A 17,523-nucleotide genomic window follows, 5' to 3' on the forward strand; every position below is an offset into this window, starting at 1 on the left:
ATTGCAAGGGAATATTCAGGCTCCTCCTTGGTTCTCTTCTGCCCCTCTCTCTACCATCTAAAATAACCACCTGGGGGAGAGGAAGGGAATCGTCCTCACCACCACTTTCCCCAGGAAGCGGGCATAAAAGAGTTGGAATTCTTCATTCCTGAGGTGAATGCCAGGCTCATGCCCTGCCCTGGGTTTCTAGCAACTCTGCACAACAATAACTTAAAGGCAGAACGAGATGTAAAAGTGCTTTTCTAATGCAATATTAAAGGCGAATTTTTTTGACGTGGCATGTCTTGAAATAAACATCAATGATATGTGACAAAGGATCATTCTTTATTTAAAAGAAACTCTCTGGGGGAAGGAAACCTGGCTGCTTTTCCTTTGTTGTACTGTTCTTAACCGTGCTGAAATGCTTCATCCTGCTGCTTCTTCCTTTGCTTTGGTTTGCTTTTTTCTCCTTTGGTTCTCCGTGCAGCTTCTGTTGGTCCTCATTTGGCTGTTCCCCACAAGCGCATCCTTTTTTTTTTCCTTGCTTCTGATAGAACCAGCCCCCTCTGCTTCCCACAGTCCCAAGCTTTAAGCACTGGATTTAAGGAGCTGGCTTAGCCCATACAGGCTGTGATGGACCAGCAGCCTGGACGCTTTTCCTGGAAGACCTGAGAGCAGGTTTGTCCAGAACTCGCTGGAAACAAAGGTCTGGAGAGCAGCATTCCCACAGCTCCGTGTTCAGCACGGCCAGGGGGCTGCAGGAGCACAGCCAGGTACGTTCAGTGCATGTCCTTGCTGATAGCCTGCGCTGCTTAACAGGGCTCACTCCAGCTCTCCAGAGAAAGCACACTTCCAAGGTGAGCACAGGAGCAACGTGGTCTTTATATTCATTTTTTGGTTTGGTTTGGTTTGGGTTTTTTTGCACCATCCGTCTGTCAGGTTTTAGATTTTAATTTTCTTTCACTCTGTGGGTGTGGCCAGTGGAACCATGGGAACAGATGTTCTTAATGCTGATTTTTGTGCCATTTTCTGAGCGAAGGTCTCGGCTCTGTTTCTTTTCTCCTCCCCGCTCTGGCTTGCTCGTTGTACAGTCCATCATGCAGCTATTCCATGCCTCACGTTTTGTCTTGATAAAAGTAGTTGAAGAAATTGTGTAAGGGGAAAAAAAAGGTTCCTTTTCTTCATGTTGGAATGTCACTGGTACCTCAGCTCTGTTTGATAATATGAACCAACAACGACAAGAGAACAAATCCTTAGTGCTTGAACTAAATAAATACCTGTCTCATTGGAAAGCTCTGGCTCTCTTCTCTCAGCACGTGCAGCGCAGCGGGAGGAGCAGCTCCTTGGGGGGGGCTGAGGGGGCTCTTGTGGGGCAGGAGGGGTTTTGGGGGGCTCTGTGGCACGGGGAAGGCGTGCAGGGGTGCTGCAGGGCTGTGTTTGCTGTTGCTGCGGTGTCTCTGCCATTGTTTCCAGCGCCCCAGGAGCGATGCCGGGGACGGAGCCCGGCCTCTGCCAGCTGCGCTGTGCCTTTCTGCTCCCTTCCCGCTCCGTCCATCCAGCTGCTGCCTCTGCTCCCTTGCCAAGGGCACCTTGTGCGGCCCCAGCACTGCCTCAGCTCCCTGGGACACGGGTGCACCGAGCCCAGCTTCCCTGGGGAGGATCCTCCTCGAGCCTCCTTCCTGCTGGAGACGGCAGCCGGGTCTGCGGGGCCGGGGAGGTGAGTAACAGATGGGTGAGTTACCCTCTGCTTTCCTGAGGGACACAGAGGATCCTGCACTCACACCATGGGTGGGTTGGAAGGGACCTTAAAGACCGTCTAAGGGCAGGGACACCTTCCCCTAGCCCAGGTTGCTCCAAGCCCCATCCAGTAGGGAAGGGAATTACCTGGATTTGGTGTGTGCCCAAACCTCGGTCTCTTGGTCAAGCTCTTCACTGTTAAAATGAATAAATGGGTCGTGAAACTGGAAGGTAGTGCTGGAATTAGGGATATGGGAGCAGTTGTGGGGGGGGGATGAGTTCCTGGAGAAGGTTTTTGTCACTGTGGGGAGCTTCTGTTCCTTGGAGCTGGCACCTCCAGGTGCTGCCCTGGCTGGGAGCCTCTGCAAACACCACCTTCACCTCCTCAATCCCTCCTGGCTGCTGCCGTGGGTAGCCTTGGGACTCTCACCTCCCACTGGTGTCCCAATTCCCAGCTTCCCTGTGGTGCAGGGGTCTGGATTGAGCTGCAGGGAGGGATGGGGCTGCTGTGGAGCAGGGAATGGGTGGGGGGCACCCAGAGGGTGCTCCTGGCCGCTCACTCATGGCTGTACCGGGTCGAGCTCCCTCTCCCAGCCCAGCTCCAACATCCAGGAGGGATTGTCTGACTCAGGTTGGAAGGTGCTGGTGGGATCAGCCCTGATTTTTCCAGGCTGGAGGAGCCTCGGCATCCACCTGGCAGCATCTGCAGAGCTGCTGCGGCAGCCGAGCCGAGCCGTCCCCTGGCTGCAGTTCTGCTTCCAGCTCCCCAGTCCTCGGCAATCCACAGTGCAAGGGCTCTCCCTGCCTGCTGCAGCAGCCCCTTTTTCCATGCTGGGCATGTCCCAGCCCCGGAGGAAGATAAATGGGGCGGGCAGGCTGCGGCACAGGCTGCCGGCAATCCCGCAGTCACGGAGGCAGCTGCAAACAGCCGGGCCTCGGAGCAGCCTCTCCCTCCCATCTGTGCTGCCTCCTCCTCTGCTGCTCTCCCTCTGCCTCTCCAGGCTTGCGGGGCTTGGGCTTTCACCAGTGGAATTGTTTCTTCATCAGTTTAAGGGATTTTTCATCAATTGGCAAAAATACCGGTTTTATTTCCCCTCCCCTCTTTAACCATTTTCCCCTAAATCACCCTGGTCCGAGCACATGGTGAAGTCAAACATGGATTTTTATAAAATATTTAGGATCCTCCTGTAGGAGCAGAATGGAGCTGACTGCCCAGATGGATGCTGGAAAGGCTGGGTTCCCGTTAATGTTGGGAATTAAAACTCCTGTGGAATTGCAGCTCTGCCCTTCCCGGGAGGATGGGGGGTAGGGAAGGGCTGCAGGCAGCTGGGTGATGATGCTCCTGCTGCCCCACAGCTCTGCCCTGCTGGTGCTGTTTCCAAATCGAATTTTCCAGGCTTGCCACCTGTTTCTGAGGGTTTGGGTATAAATTAGAGCCATTTGGAGTGCTCGCTGTGGGCCACCCGGAGAGCACGTCTGGAACGAGGATGTTATTAAAGGCTTGATTAAAGTTACTGCTAATTAAAGCACTGAAGTGTCTCTCCCACAGCCAGTGGCTCCTCGGATACAGGGCAGGGAAGGGAGAAAATGGGATTTATCCATGCTCCCAGCACTGGTGGTTTGGCACTGACCTTTCCTGCGTTTATCCCAGCTTGGGAAGGGGGGCTGTGTGGAGACTGGAGGGTTGATCCTGACATTTCCTGAGCTGCTCCATTTCCAGAGAAGTGAGTTTGGAGCCCAGAGAGGGTCAGGTGGCCCCCAGCTGACTCCTGTGCCATGGGTTATTGTGGGATTCATTTTCCAGGTGGTTTGTGGCTATGATGGGCTCTAATGGCTCAAGCCTGCTCCTTACTGCAGGTGCCGTTTTTCCAACGGATTTTGGAGTTGTTCTGAGCTTCGGAGCTTCAGCAGCTCTCCCTGCTGGGAGAGAGGAGTGCTGCGAGTCCGGGTGGGAGCTGGGGATGGAGCAGGTCAGCCCTGATCCCTGTCCCTCAGCACTCCTGGTGCCTCTGCTCCTACCCAGCGCCACTCTCGGGCACCATGAGCTCCTGGGAAGCCCCTGCTGAGGCTTTTGTGGGCTGTGGATCTATTGTTTGTGCTTCCAAAATTATTTATATTTAATTGCTGCTTTGTTTAGCTCCCTAGTCCAGGGCCTGCCTGCCACCAGCAGCATGAAGACCCCGGGAATTGCTGCTGGAGACTGCTCCAGCACTGTCCTTGCCTGGATTGCTCCATGTCCCTGGATCTCTGGGAGACCAGCACAGCAGGAGAGAAGCAGGAACAGTTCCAGGATGTCCAGGTACTGCAGGGATGAGGAGCATGGGTGTCTGAGCTCAGGAAAAGGAGCCTTACAGGTCAGCAGCTGGACGTGGCATGGGAAGGACAGACAGTTTCTAGGTCGTGTTGCTATTAGTAACAAGTTTCCAGATCTTTCCATCTCCCAGTGTTTCACCGGGGATTATGCACCTCGGCCCACAAACCATAAAATGGATATTGGGTTGGTAAATGAGATATTAGAGTAAAATTCTTCCCTGTGAGGGTGGTGAGGCTCTGGCACAGGTTACCCAGACAAGCTTCCCAATATCCCACCCATCCCTGCCCTCTGTCAGTGGGAGCCATTCCCTGTGTGCTGTCCCTCCATGCCTTGTCCCCAGTCCCTCTGCAGCTCTCCTGGAGCCCCTTCAGGCCCTGCCAGGGCTCTGAGCTCTCCCTGGAGCCTTCTCCTCTCCAGGTGAGCACCCCCAGCTCTCCCAGCCTGGCTCCAGCCCTGGAGCCTCCTCTGGGCTCTCTCCAGCAGCTCCAGGTGCTGCTGCTGCTGTGTCCCCAGGGCTGGGGCAGCTCTGCAGGTGGGGTCTCACCTGGGCTCTCAGAGGGACAGAATCCCCTCTCCTGCTGGAAAGGCAGGGTGGCAGAGGGGAGCTGGTGACAGCCCTGGGCAGCTCTCCAGGGGGACACAATCCTTCCCACCCCCGAGGTGGCTGAGACTGAGCGTTCCCTCCTCATCCTCACTCACCCTCAGGCCAGGGCTGGTTTTTCACTGCCTTTATTAGACTTCAAAGAAGTTTTTTTGTATTTTTTTCCCCTTTCCGGGAGCAGGTGCGCAGCAGGAGGGAGGCAGGGAATGCAGGAGAGGATGAGGATGGTGTGGTGGGGTATCCCAATCCCCTGATGGGCACAGGGTGAACTGACCTAAAGGCAGGAGCAGGCTGGGGTGCTGGTGTCACTGGTGGTTTTCCATCCAGCTGTGGGGTGGCAATTCCTAAATTCAATGTCAGTTGAATGGTTCCAGGATACCATCCTGGCTCTAGGGGTGACACTGGGCAGCTGCTCCTCACCTCTTCCATTGCCCAACCAAAACCCTGAGCTGCTGCTTGTCCCCTGGCATGACCAGGGGTTTGTCCCTGGTGTGTCCCCCCTCAATCCCAAATCCCTGCTGTGAAGATCCCAGCTTGGCTGCCAGAAAGGCTCCCTGGTCCCCGTGGAGAGCTGCCCTTCTCCCCCTTCCAAAAGTGAAAACCAGGGATTGTGTTCACCTCCCAGGGTGAAACTGAGGATGCTGTGTGTCCCTCCCACTTGGCTGGAGAGGTTGGGATATTCCCTGGGCTCTTCTCAGCCTTGCTTCCAAGGGTTTAACTCCAATTCCTGAGGGTTTTGAACCATTTCTCCAACTTGGCCAGGCCCGGGGGACCGGTGCATGTTGGAAAGGGGTAGAAATCCTGCAAAGGGTTTCATCCTCCTTAATCTTTTACCCACCTCTTGAGCATCCCTGTGGTGCCCTCTGGTGCTGGAGCCTCTCCCAAAAAATGCCCTTAAAAAGCCTCTGCATTGTGGGGTTCACCCAGCCAAAAAATATCCAGCCACTTCCCCCCAAATTAAATTAAAAAAATTAAACTTTCCCCCCTTCTCCCAAACCCGGAATTTCTGCAGCCAGCTCCCTGTGGAGATTTGGGATGGGGAAGCTCTGCCAATGGCCCAGGGAACCTTTGCCAATGGGAATTGGGTGCTGTGGGGTTCTGGAGTGGGGTTTGGGGGTCTCTGAAGCACGTGGGGGCTGTTTAATGCAGAAGCTGGGGCCGGGGGCAGGCCGTGTGTGGCAGTCTGTCCCCAGGGTGCTCTGGGGAGGCTGAGGGCGCTCAGGGCAGGTTCCAAGGCAGGGCTGGGGAGCGAAGGGGGGCCGTGGCCCAGCGTGGTGGGCACTAAAACCAGCAGGGCATCCACATGAAGGAGCCCAGGGCGGCGCCGGTGGCGGCCCCGGCCAGCAGCCCCAGGGCCATCTGGTCCCCGGAGATGCGGTAGGGATCCTCGCGCACGATGACGTGGGTCACCCCGGGAGCTGCTGGGGAAAAGGGGCTGTGAGCAGGGGGGGATGGCCCTGGGCACCCCCAGGGGCCACCGGGCCACCCACCTCCGTACTGGGGGCCGTAGTGGCCGGAGCTGATGTAGGCAGCCTGGTGGGAGTCCAGGGGCACCGTCTGGTAGTAGTCGTCGTCGTAGGGGTCGTACACGTGCACCTGCAGCAGCGGGTGGGGGAGTGTGGGGTCACACACGGGGGGGACAGGGTTCTGGGGCCCTGGGGTGGGCAATCACAGCGGTCCCAAGGGCTGGGCACAGCCTGTGCTCGGCTCACCCTGATTCTGCCCCTTCCTTGTCACTGTAACAGTGTTCCTGTCACCTTAACAGTGTTCCCGCCACTTGAACAGTGTCCCCATCACCTTGACAGTGTCCCTGCCACCTTAACAGTGTCCCCATCACCTTAACAGTGTCCCCGTCACCTTAACAGTGTCCCTGCCATCTTAACAGTGTCCCTGCCACTTCAACGGTGTCCCTGCCACCTTAACAGTGTCCCTGCCACTTGAACAGTGTCCCCATCACCTTAACAGTGTCCCTGCCATCTTAACAGTGTCCCCATCACCTTAACAGTGTCTCCATCACCTTAACAGTGTCCCTGCCACCTTAACAGTGTCCCTGCCACTTTCACAGTGTCCCTGCCACGTTAACTTTGCTCCCATTCCCTCCACCTGCCCCTGTCACCTTAACTGTGTCCCTGTCACCTTAACACTGCTCTCATTCCCTTCACCTTCCCCTGTCACCTTAGCTGTGCCTCTGTGACCTTAACAGTGTCCCTATAACCTTAACAGTGTCCCTGTCACCTTACCCATGTCCCTGTCACCTTACCTGTGTCCCACCACCTCAACTCTGCCCCCTTAATGGTGTCCCTGTCACCTTAACAGTGTCCTTACCTGTGTCCCCATAACCCTGTGTCCCTGTCACCTTAACTCTCCTCCTGTCACCCTCCACCAGCGCACACGGTGCCCATGGCTCTGTCACCTGCCATCAGTGGTGGTATCCAACCCCTCCCCACCTTCTTCCCTGTCCCTGAGGCTGCACAGTGGGTGTTGGGGAGCCCCCCAAGCTCAGGGCTGGGGTAACCTCTCCCTGCCCAAATCCTGACTCCCAAATCCCGTGCCAGGACGGTGTCCCCGCTCAGGGGGCAAAGCCTCACCGGGGTGGATTTAGCCTCCAGCACGGCCATCTTCCAAGCACTGCAAATAAAACAGAGGTACTCAGTTTTGGTGGGTGCTGGAGGGGTGGGAATTGTCCCCTTCCTCCCCACAGGGACCTGGATGTGGCACTGTTCTTTAATTCCCTGTTAAATGAGTGCTGGGCCAACAGATGGGATTGGGAATGTGCTGGGAGGTACCTGACACCACAGGGATGGGCCAGGGCAATCCCTGAGAATGGCCCCAGCTAAAACAAGGGCAGGCAGGAAAACAACACCTAAATTTGGGGGAAGAGCACATAATGGATGAATTTCCACTCAGCTGAGGTGAAGCTCAGTTGATAAGTCCTGCTTGGTATGTTTCCCTCCGTCCAAATTCAGCAGAACGTTTGCCACTGCCAACTTTTAAAATTCTTATTTTAAAAAAAATCAATTTTTATAATTTTTTAATTTAATTTCTAATTTTTTTTAGAAATAAATAGAAGTGGAACAGGCTAAAAAGGGCAGTTTGCCTCTTAGCCAGTGAGGGCTTCACATTCAGACTTTTTATTTCCAAATAATGATGAAAACCCTTCTCCTCAGTCAGGCCAAGAGGGCATTTCTTATCCATGAGGAAACTCCCCCATCAGGAGATGGATTGCTTAAAACCAGCTGCTTTTGGCTCTGGATTATTCAGTGAGAGCCCCAAATCTCCCCCTGCACCTTTTGCCCTGCAAGTGTGTTCGAGAACAGGGGCTGGGGGATGGTTTAGCCGAGGGTGGGATGTGGTGGGAGCAGCCCAGGGCTCTCCTGCGGCCCGGGCCCTTTCCAGGCTGGGATAATTGGGATGGAAAAGTCGCTTACACGGCGTCATCCTCACTCTCGGCGCACAGCGTGGTCTTGGAGCCGTCCCGCAGCACCACGGTCAGCAGGCACTCCCGGCTCCTCCCCTCGGGCGGCTGCACGTCTGCCAAGGGAAGGGATGGGGTGGGATCCAGCCTCGGCCGAGTCCCACAGAGCCTCCCCGGGCTCCACACACTCCTCCTGGCACAAGAGGAATGTGCCATTCCCTGCCTGGATGGAAGTTAGTCCTGGGTTTTGTTTTGGCTCCGTCTCCACGTGGAGGAAGCACTCAGGCTCTCACAGGGTAAAAGCCAGCACAAGGAATGAGCTGATGGGCAGAAACCTCCACCCCCATGGCAGAAGGAACATGGAAGGGCAGCAAAATGCCAAAAATCTGCTCGAGGCCACAAGGCCGAGCTGCCTGTGCTTTGAACCTGCCGGAGCGCGCCCAAATTTTGTACGAACGGGAGATGCTCATTGCTGGGATCGTGAGCTCCAGCAAGAGCAAAATCTTAAATCCCTGAGGCTCGTGTGTGTTCCCCTGTTGTGAAGCTTGGCAGGAGCGAGTGGTGAGCACAAAGCTGTGGGATTGTGCTCCCACGGCCGCTCCCAGCCCCAGAAAGGCGCTTTGTGCGGCGGCGTGGGCTGCGGGGCCCCGCCAAGCTGCTGCTTTGTTCCCCTTGTTTGTGCGAGACGTGAGCGATGAGTCAGGGCCGTGGGATCCTGTTTGTTACAAGCACTAACCAGGAGGAGAGTTGCTCCTTCCTTCCTTCCCTCCTTCCTTCCTTCCTTCCCTCCTTCCCCCAGGAAAAGCAATGGCAGAGAACATCCAGCATCTCCCAGCTGGGAGAGAGGAGGGGCAGCCTGGGGTTATTAATGGGTTATTTTGGGGGTCAGCTGGATGTGCAGAGGTGGAGCCTTGTTTGAGAGGGTGCAGCCACACGTGGGATGGGGTTGGGAGGGCAGGGCTCAGGAGCAGGGGCTCGGCTCACCTTTGCACTCGCGGCCGATCCGCACGTCCCGGCAGCTGTACTTGATGTGGATCCGGCCGTCCATGTCCCGCTGCGTCTCGTCGTGGTAGTAAACCAGGCTGCCATCCAGGTAGAGCACGAACCAGTTCCTCTTCCAGCGGCGCAGGATGGAGCCTGGTGGGACAGGGAGCAGCTGCAGGAGCCCAGCGAGCCCGGTGGGACACACTCACAACCTCATCCCCCAAACTCAGATCCCTCCTGGGAGCCGCTGCATCCCTCAGGACACCTGTGCCTGGCACGAGCAGCCAGGGCAGCGTGAGCAGGTGGCTGTAAGTGGGAAAAGGCTGCCAAAAAAGCCATCAGGCCACTGGGTGCTGCCCTGCCGAGGCACGGGAGCGCATCCAGCCCCGGACACGGAGCCGTGTGTGCTCTCATGGCAGGCAGCCCCTCTCTCTGCTGACGCAAATCCGCGAGCGGCTGAGCCACAATCTCCCTGCTGCCGTGGATTACCCGCCCAGGTCGGGGCTCCTTGTGTCCCCCACACCCCACCTCTTCCCAGCAAACCTCCCCAGGTGTTTTCTGGGGGGGCTCCCATCCCAGAAAGCTCAAGGGTGGCACTTACTCTGGCGCCAAAGCCAACCGCTCTTCACCAGCGCCATGGCTGCCGCGGGCTTTGCCGGATCTGCTGGGCTGGGAACAGAAGTGGGGTTAAAACAGCAGCTCCTGCCTCGCCCCCGCCTCTGCCCATGGCTCCCACCTCCCCAGAGCCTCCGGGGATGGGGATTCACCCTTGCTGCTCCCGGTGTTTCTGGGGGATGAGCTCAGCGCCCAGGTTAATCGGGGTTAGGCAGACGCGGGGTTTCGTCATGTGGGAAACGTGGCGGAGGAGGCACTGCGGCCACCTTGCCTCCTGCCTTAATCTCATTGGGATTTAGGGATTATCGGCCCGTGGAGGTAAAGGCAGAAATCCGGGCCGTGTATGGAAGCAGGCAGTGCCTCCCCACAGCCCCAGTAACTTTCCATGCTAAACGACACCTACACTTGTTTATTTTCCCTGCCTGGATGGAAATTAGTCCTTAATAAGGCCATGAAGTCATCGCTCCCCAGGTCCCCTAGCAGAGCCAACACCCCAGGGGCAGGCAGAAGCAGTTCCCTGGCCATGGCCCCCATTTCCACTGGGAATCCCAGCTCCCAGTGATGGCAACTCGGCACCCTGGCATGGCCTCCAGGACCTCCCACCAGCTCTGGGGGCACGGCAAAGCACAAACACCCCCCAGCACCTCTGTGCCTGCGCTACTGAGTGCCTGAACCCCTGAGCATCCAGCTCCCCGTGGAGTTTGCAGCCCTGCTACCATCGCCCGTTCTGCCACATCCCCGGGAAATCCCAGCCCGTGGATACCCCCATCCCCTGGCACCCTCTGCCTGCACTGCCCACATCCCCAGGAAATCCCAGCCTGTGGATACCCCCATCCCCTGGCACCCCCAGGTACCCCCACCCCTCTACACTCACCCTCATCCCACTCTGCTCACAACCCTCGGTACCCACATCTGCTGCCCTCATCATCCCGCATCCCTGACATCTTCCCCCCTCCATACCCAAATTTTGTGGCCAAATTTCGTGGCACCGTTTCTCCCCCTTCAGAACCCTGAGCTCCGAGTCCCGGCCCCCCGGCAGTGTCCCTGCCCCGTTCCCCATCCCCGTTCCCCATCCCCGGTCCCCCCGCCGCCGCCCCGCGCATCCCTCACCGGGCGGAGGCGGCGGTGCCGCTGCGGGATGCGCTGCGCTCCGCTCCCGCCGCCGGTCTCCGGCTCTGCCCGCCCGCCCGCGCGGCTCGCCGGGAGCTGTAGTCCGGCACCGCCAGCCCCGGGGCTGCCCGCCGCCAAAAACCCCGCTTCGCACAGATTTAGCGCCGCTTTCCCCCGATGTAGCCCCGCTTTCCCCAGATGTAGCCCCAAAAAGCCTCTGCCCGCCGAGAATGTCAGTGCTCTGTCCAGACGCTCCCATCCTCGCTCTCTCTCCTCAAATCCCCCCTTTTCCCCTCTTTCCATCCAGCAGTGCAGGTGCCCAGCCCGAATTTGGGAATCCGTGGGGGAGCTGCTGCCCTGCACTGAGCTGGGCACGGGGAGCGGTGCCCAAAATTCTCAGGATCTTGCTGAGAATGGCTCTGAGGAGGTGTTTCATGCCGAAATAAACCAGGGAAAACTCGAGTTTTAAGCACCAAAGTGCTCGTCTGAAATGAATTTCCAAGTGGACTGAGCAATCCTCTGGGTCAAAATCAAAGCTTGTCCTGGCTCCTGCTGGAATTAGAACAGTCCTGGGCTCTGGGACATGAGGTTGGATTATTTGGGGATGTCAAGACACAAGTCGGGCAACAGCTGTAAATAAAAGATGTTTATTGAGCACATGGCAACACTTTATTTATTTATATATATATATATGTTTTCTATTCCAGCACATTTTTCAACGTGAAGCCCTTTCCCCTCCTCTCCCTCCATTGCTGGCTTTATTTCCTTTTTTTAGAAGGAATTAAATTCATCCAGCAGCCGGCTGGATGATCCCAAAGGAGTTAAAATGGGAATCACCTCCTCAGCCAGCCCACGCTCACAGCCTTGTGCATTCCCCTGTGCTGGCTGTGGGGCTGCAAAACATCCTGGCGCTGCTGAATATTCCCAAAATCAGGGAAATTGTTTGGAAATCCATCTGGGCCAGAGATTTTGTCCTGCCATAAGTCCAGAAAAGAGTTCCCTGAGGAAGGGATTTGGGCTAAAATTTGGATTTATCCACTGGATTGGGCTGCCTCTCCATACAGACATTAATTGGAATTAATTGTTGTCAAAACTTTTCCATTGTGGTTTTCCTCTTGGGAAGGAAACAGTGCTGTTTTGGGAGTTGGAGGAGCTTGATCTATTATTTTTTGTCAACTAGGGTGTGATTTTTTAAAATGTTCAATAGGATAAATTTGGGTGGAAATGGTGACCCAAAGAGGCAGGAAATTATTTCCAGCCAGCAAAAGGGAATACACTCTCAGAAGAGCCAAATCCTGGATTTCCCCCCCCGTTTTCCATAGCAGTTGGGGGTTGTTTAATAAAATCCATGAACTTGGATGCCTCTGCTTTGTTCTTCCTCCAGCTCTGCTTGCTGGAACCTGCTGGGGATCTCCCCCATCCCAGCCACAGCCTCGCGTTTTAGGAATTTCCAAAGCTCCTCCTATGTCTCAGGAAGTCCCTGTCTTCCACAGGGGGTCTCCCCAGATTCCAGGGAGCTGTGGAGACAGGCGCTCAGGGGGTTCAGAGCTGAACGTGGCGACAGAATTTGCTGTTCCTGTCATCCCCACCATGGGGACAGGTGGGCACCTGGTTAACCACCCCAAAAATCTCTGCGGAGGCTCCTTTTCCTGTAGCTGAGCGTGTCCCTTTGGAATCCTGCAGGAGAAATGCGCAAGGAGAGATGTTCCCTCCGGCATGTTTGTTCCCAGGGCAGGGATCAGACCCTGGGCATCCCAGTCCTCATTCCCCGATTCCCGGGGGAGGCGTTCCACACCCCCGGTTCAGGGAGCTCACATCGCCACCAAAAACAGCAGCGACACACACGGAACCGCCGTTGTGAGGGATCTGGGGAGTGTCAGTCCTTGGGTGAGACCCACGGGGTTCTCCATCCCTTTCCAAATACTCCTTTCCTGCCCCGAGCACGGTGAGGGGCTGGAGCGGCTGTGAGGGGCAGGAGGGGCAGCGCTCCGTGAGGGCGGCGGGCACGGCCGGGCCCCGCCGCTTCCCGCTCCCCTCCCGCTCCCGGCCCGCGGCCCTGCGCCCGCCAGGCGACCCGGGAAAGGTCTCCCGGAGCCGAGATAAGATCGCGGATGGCCGTGGAGCCCCGCCCGGCACATCCCGGTGGGATTCCCGTAGCGGCCTTCTGCCTCCCGTCAGCCTCGCGGACTACAGCTCCCATCATGCCTCGCTGAACTACAACTCCCGCCATGTCCGGCGGCTCTACCCCTGCCGTACTACATCTCCCAGCACGCCCCACGACAGTCCGGGCCCTGTCGCATTATGTCCTTCCCCTGCCTGCCGCATGGACTACACTACCCATGACCCCTGGCGCCGAGCGGCCAGCGGCGGGCCGCGGCGGCGGGGCGCGGAGCATGCCGGGAGCTGTAGTCTCCGCAGCGGCGGCGGCTGTAACGGTCCCGCTGGTGGTACTGCCCCCCCTACCCCCCCCATTCCCGGCTGGCGGCTGCGGGAGCAGCGGGAAGAGGAGGAGGAGGAGGAGAGGGAGAGGGAGAGCTGCTGCACCGGCACAGGGGCCGCCGCCGCCCGAGCAGCCGCAGGTAAGGCGAGGGGAAGGCAGGGGGGGACACCCGCGGGTGACAGCGGCGGGAGCGGGGTGGCGGCGTGGGGGCACGGCGGGGATGGAGGGGGGCTGCACAGGGAGGGGGCGGCGGGGCAGCATCCCGCAGCCCCGGGCGGGGGGAGCGGAGAGCGGAGCCCCGGGGCGGGGGGAGCCCGTGTCCCTCCGTGTCCCCCGTGTCCCCCCAGGGCTGCTGCTGCCGCCGTGTCCCCGCGGAGCCCGATCTCCCCGGGGCTCTGTCGGGTGTCCCCCTGTCCGAGCCCCGGAGCCCGCCGTGTGTCCCCGTCCCATCCCCCCGGTACCCCCCCCGCCTGTTGCCCCCCGAACGCGCTGTCCCCCCTTGGCAGAATCCTTGTCCCCCCTCCCGGACTGTTCCCCCGCTCCAGGCTCTCCCCAATCCCTGGGAGCACGGGACGGGATGCCCGGGCTGGGGGTGCCCCCCGGCATGGGCGAGCCCCCCGAAATGTGCCCGGGGGCACGTGGGGCCGGCGGCCGGGGAGGTGCGGGGACATCGGCAACTCCGGGCTGAGCCTGTCCCGCTGCCCTGCTCGGGGGAAATGCTGCTGGAACGGGGATGGAACGGGGATGGAACGGGGATGGAATGGGGATAAAATGGTTAAAGGCTGCGCGGAGCGGGGGGATGCCGGCGCGCAGCATCCACAGGAATGAAAGCAGGGACGTCCAGGTTGGGAAATGCAAGGCGGCGTTGAGATTTTTCTGCCTGGATAAAATGCCTGTTCCGGTCGTTTTTTTTATGAAAATGTGGATTGTTCCCCCCCCTCCCCCCCCCCTTTTTTTAATGTCTTTTTAATAGTGATTGCTCGCACGCTCTGTTGTTGGCATTGTGGCGTTCAGGGCAGCGAAGTCCATCGCTATATTGTGGGGGAATAATGCCAAAAAGGAGCTTGGTTTCAGTCCTTTATAGAAAGCAGGGGAGCCTGGAAGTATGGAAATGAAATAAATATTCATTAGCAGAAAGAGGTTTTGCACCGGGTTGGGTTTTTGGGGGCGTTTTTGCCCCCCACTGCACATGGTGATGGGCTTTTGGGTTATGGTTCGTATTTCCATAGGCTGAATTTTATTTATTTGGTGCTCATTATTGTCAAGTGCAGAAAAATGAGCAGGTTGAGGGTATTTTTTTCCCCCCTCTCCTGGACAAAGACATGTTGTGCTAAGCAGAAAGAAACCCCAGAAAGATTCTATTTCTGTTTTAATCAGAATATGATTTAAGATGCAGTGGTGTGTTTATTTTTGCTGTTAAATAGTGATGGAGGAAGTCAGAGCCTTTTTTTTTTTGTGTGTGTGTGTGTGTGTTTTTAAAGGAATGTGAATGATGGAAACATCTTTAGGGAAACATTTTGCTGGACTTGATTGCATCAACTGCATTATTTCATAAAATGTGAGCTGTGAAGTGGTTGTTGATTAGAACTCAAATTGAGGAGCGATGTTGAGCAATGTAAAGAAAAAGGAAATTAGTATGAAGAGACCAAATGCTTATTTTCTTTTTTTTTTCCTCCAGTTCTTTCTGATTCTGAATTTTAACTGTTTCGTGGATTCTCCTGACCCTTATGGTTGAGTCTATTTGAAAAAAAAAACCTAAACAACAACTATGATGTGTGTGTTTATTCTTGTTATACATACATAGTTATTAGAAGGACTGATATCAACCAGCACTGTGCATTTTGCATTAAATTTGTGTTAAATCTGATTAACTTTTGTTCTGCAAGTTGCAAATACCAACTTACCCTGCTATGCATCCCAACTTTTTAATTACCAAAGCAAATGTTGACAGTTTTTAGAAGGAATCTTTCTCTCCCAAACCCCGTGCTTTATTTTAGGGAAGGTGGGATAGGTGTTACAGATGTTATTGTCCAGTTCTAGGGGGTTTGGGGTATATTCTTCAGCTGATTAAAATTCCTGGCTGTCAGCAAAGACACACTTTTTTTAGGACAGGTAGATATATATCCTCTGGAACAAAGGGACTGGAAGCAAAATGTGTTTGGAGTTTGTTCAGAAAATATTCCTTGGAGTGAGAAACATGAATTGCAGAAAAATGTACATGGAATAACCAGGATGCAGTCATTTGGGGAGAACATCTGTGGAGCTGCTTTGTGCTCTTGGTGGATGCCCACCTGTCACACTCCATGGTGAGCCTGCACTGCAGTAGGTGAACAACCCAGGGGGGTTAAAATCTCTCGGATCAAGGGAAATTTCCCGTGGTCAGAGGGATAACAGGGAAGGACGGGGCAGGGAGGTGCTGAAAGCATTTCTGGGAGAGCGAGGATGCTTTGGAGCAGCAGCAGCTCTGTGAAAGGCCTGCAGTACCTGCACTGGAGGCACAATTAGGATGATAATTGAATCGGGTGAATTGAGTTCTGTGCTGTGCCTGGCAGAGCCCAGCTCGGAGGTGTGTGTGTGGGATCCAGGGCACTGCCTGCCTTTGGGAGCTGCTCCCAGGCGTGGGCTTGGCAGGGAAGTGGGACACTGGGATGTCACCTGCTGGCAGAGCCGTGCCCAGAATTCCCTCTGGCCCTGGCTCCAGGTGTGCTGGCACTTCAGGCCTTGCTCCTCAGGCGCTCCCCCCAGGAGCCCTGAGAGCATTCCCGGCTCTCTGCAGAGCGGCTCTCGGGGCTGTCAGGAGGGAAGCACAGCCTTGCCACCTCCCTGGGAGAGCCCTGTGCTCCTGCAGCAGGGGCAGGAGCTCCATTTGTGTCCCAGCCCTGCCTTTGGGGCTGATGGGATCTGCAGAGGCCCCCGGTTTCCCTTTCCGCAGCACAAGTGCTCCGTGTACTTTCTGTTTCCTCTGTGATTCCCAAAGCCTCTCCCTGTGCTCTCCCCGTTCCTGCCCCCAGTCAGCTCCCTCCTGCCTGTGCCCTCTTCTTCCTCCTCATCACCTGGGCTCAGGTTTGCTGCTTCAAATCCATCACTTCTCACCTTCAGGCCGTAGGAATATTCAATGTGGAATGACTGACTGGGAAACAGCTCCTGGCATGCTCTGTAGTATTTTCTTTCTGCTGGTTCCAAAGTCCAATCCCTTGGTCCCTCTGGATGCTGCTGGCTTCTCGTGCCATGCAGATGAAGATTTCTGTTTCAGTGACAACAAATAAAATCCACCTGTCTGCTTTTTTACCTGTTGATGGTCTTTTAAGTCTCTGGATTAAACAGCACTGATTCTTGATCTGTCACTATTTAAAAGTGGGAATAAAATTTTAGGAATTATTTCCATGAGACTCAAATACCAGCTGGACAGACACGGTTCTCCAGAGCTGTTTATATTGTGTCACTTTCTTGTTCCTTCCACTCAGCTGAATCACTTTGTTCCTACTTTTGTGTCACAAACATTGATATCCCTAAATACCAGGGGAGAATGTCAGTGGCAGGGCTGTGTTTATTTATGAAAATTCATGGAATCCCAGAAGGATTTGGGTTGGGAGGGACCTTAAAGCTCCTCCAGTGCCACCCCTGCCATGGGCAGGGACACCTCCCACTGTCCCAGGCTGCTCCCAGCCCCAATATCCAGCCTGGCCCTGGACATTCCAAGGATCCAGGGGCAGCCACAGCTGCTCTGGGCACCCTGGGCCAGGGCATCCCCACCCTCACAGGGAGAACTTTTTCCTGGTAAGATTTGTGTAAACCTGATTTTAGGAGAAAGTCAGGATGTGATGGCACTTCCTACTTGCCCACCTGGGCAGAGAGAGAGTAAAATCAATGTAAAGTCAATGTAAAAACATGATTTTACCTATGATCTATACTTCACGTTATGCTCTGCTTTAACAGTGCTTTGTTTGTGGATAATCTCGAGGTGGGGTTTTATGTTTGTTTTTTAGCTTGAATGGGAAGCAACAGTTGGGAATTTCTAGGATTTTCTTTTGCGGAGGACAGGTGTGCCATGGGCGTCTGAAACAGGAATCCCAGACCTGTAATTAGGATCCCAGGCAGCAAAAATGCAGCTTTTGGATCTTTTTGGCAATTCCATTAAGGCATATCCAGCATTTGCAGATCTGAAATTTGTGGGAGCTCTTTATTTTTAAGACCCACGTAGGGAAGGAGCTTCTGTTGATGATGACGGAGACTCACAGATTTTTTAGAGCATGAGTGGGATTTGGATAATTTTTCCAGAGCTCCTCTGGGTTTTGTTTACTATGGATGTGCAGAAAACCCTGAGCACT

The 17,523-nt window shown here is 55.6% G+C and overlaps 2 protein-coding genes and 1 long non-coding RNA gene across 7 annotated transcripts in view; 2 read left to right on the forward strand and 1 right to left on the reverse strand.

Moving 5' to 3' along the window:
- Positions 1-1,383: 1,383 nt before the first annotated feature.
- On the forward strand, positions 1,384-4,917 carry LOC139585291 (uncharacterized). Its single transcript, XR_011677017.1, has 2 exons — positions 1,384-1,696; positions 3,854-4,917. It is a non-coding gene; the product is annotated as an uncharacterized lncRNA (long non-coding RNA).
- PLEKHB1 (pleckstrin homology domain containing B1) lies at positions 4,744-10,879 on the reverse strand. Of its 3 annotated transcripts, none has more exons than XM_071417916.1 (7): positions 10,756-10,879; positions 9,632-9,699; positions 9,031-9,183; positions 8,060-8,162; positions 7,220-7,259; positions 6,122-6,227; positions 4,744-6,052 (listed from the first exon to the last, which is right to left on the reverse strand). In XM_071417916.1, exons 2-7 carry the CDS (start codon positions 9,666-9,668, stop codon positions 5,913-5,915), a joined length of 579 nt encoding a protein of 192 aa, XP_071274017.1. In that variant the 5' UTR covers positions 9,669-9,699; positions 10,756-10,879; the 3' UTR covers positions 4,744-5,912. The 3 variants fall into 3 exon arrangements, with proteins under 3 accessions (XP_071274017.1, XP_071274020.1, XP_071274018.1); XM_071417919.1 differs by having other exon boundaries at positions 4,744-6,049; positions 10,756-10,849; XM_071417917.1 differs by lacking the exon at positions 10,756-10,879 and adding an exon at positions 10,606-10,684.
- Positions 10,880-13,227: 2,348 nt separating this feature from the next.
- The window catches only part of FAM168A (family with sequence similarity 168 member A), a 128,860-nt gene continuing 124,564 nt past the window's right edge, over positions 13,228-17,523 (forward strand). For 2 of the 3 annotated variants that reach the window (XR_011677018.1, XM_071417939.1), the window contains exon 1: positions 13,277-13,334. The gene's annotated coding sequence lies outside the window, so the exon portion shown is untranslated. Of the gene's footprint in view, positions 13,335-17,523 lie in introns of all 3 variants that reach the window. The other variant, XM_071417941.1, reaches the window with a different exon arrangement.

The sequence above is a fragment of the Agelaius tricolor genome, unplaced genomic scaffold (genome assembly GCF_023055355.1).
Source record: "Agelaius tricolor isolate 1412-34295 unplaced genomic scaffold, bAgeTri1.0.p SCAF_71, whole genome shotgun sequence".
Classification (NCBI taxonomy): domain Eukaryota; kingdom Metazoa; phylum Chordata; class Aves; order Passeriformes; family Icteridae; genus Agelaius; species Agelaius tricolor.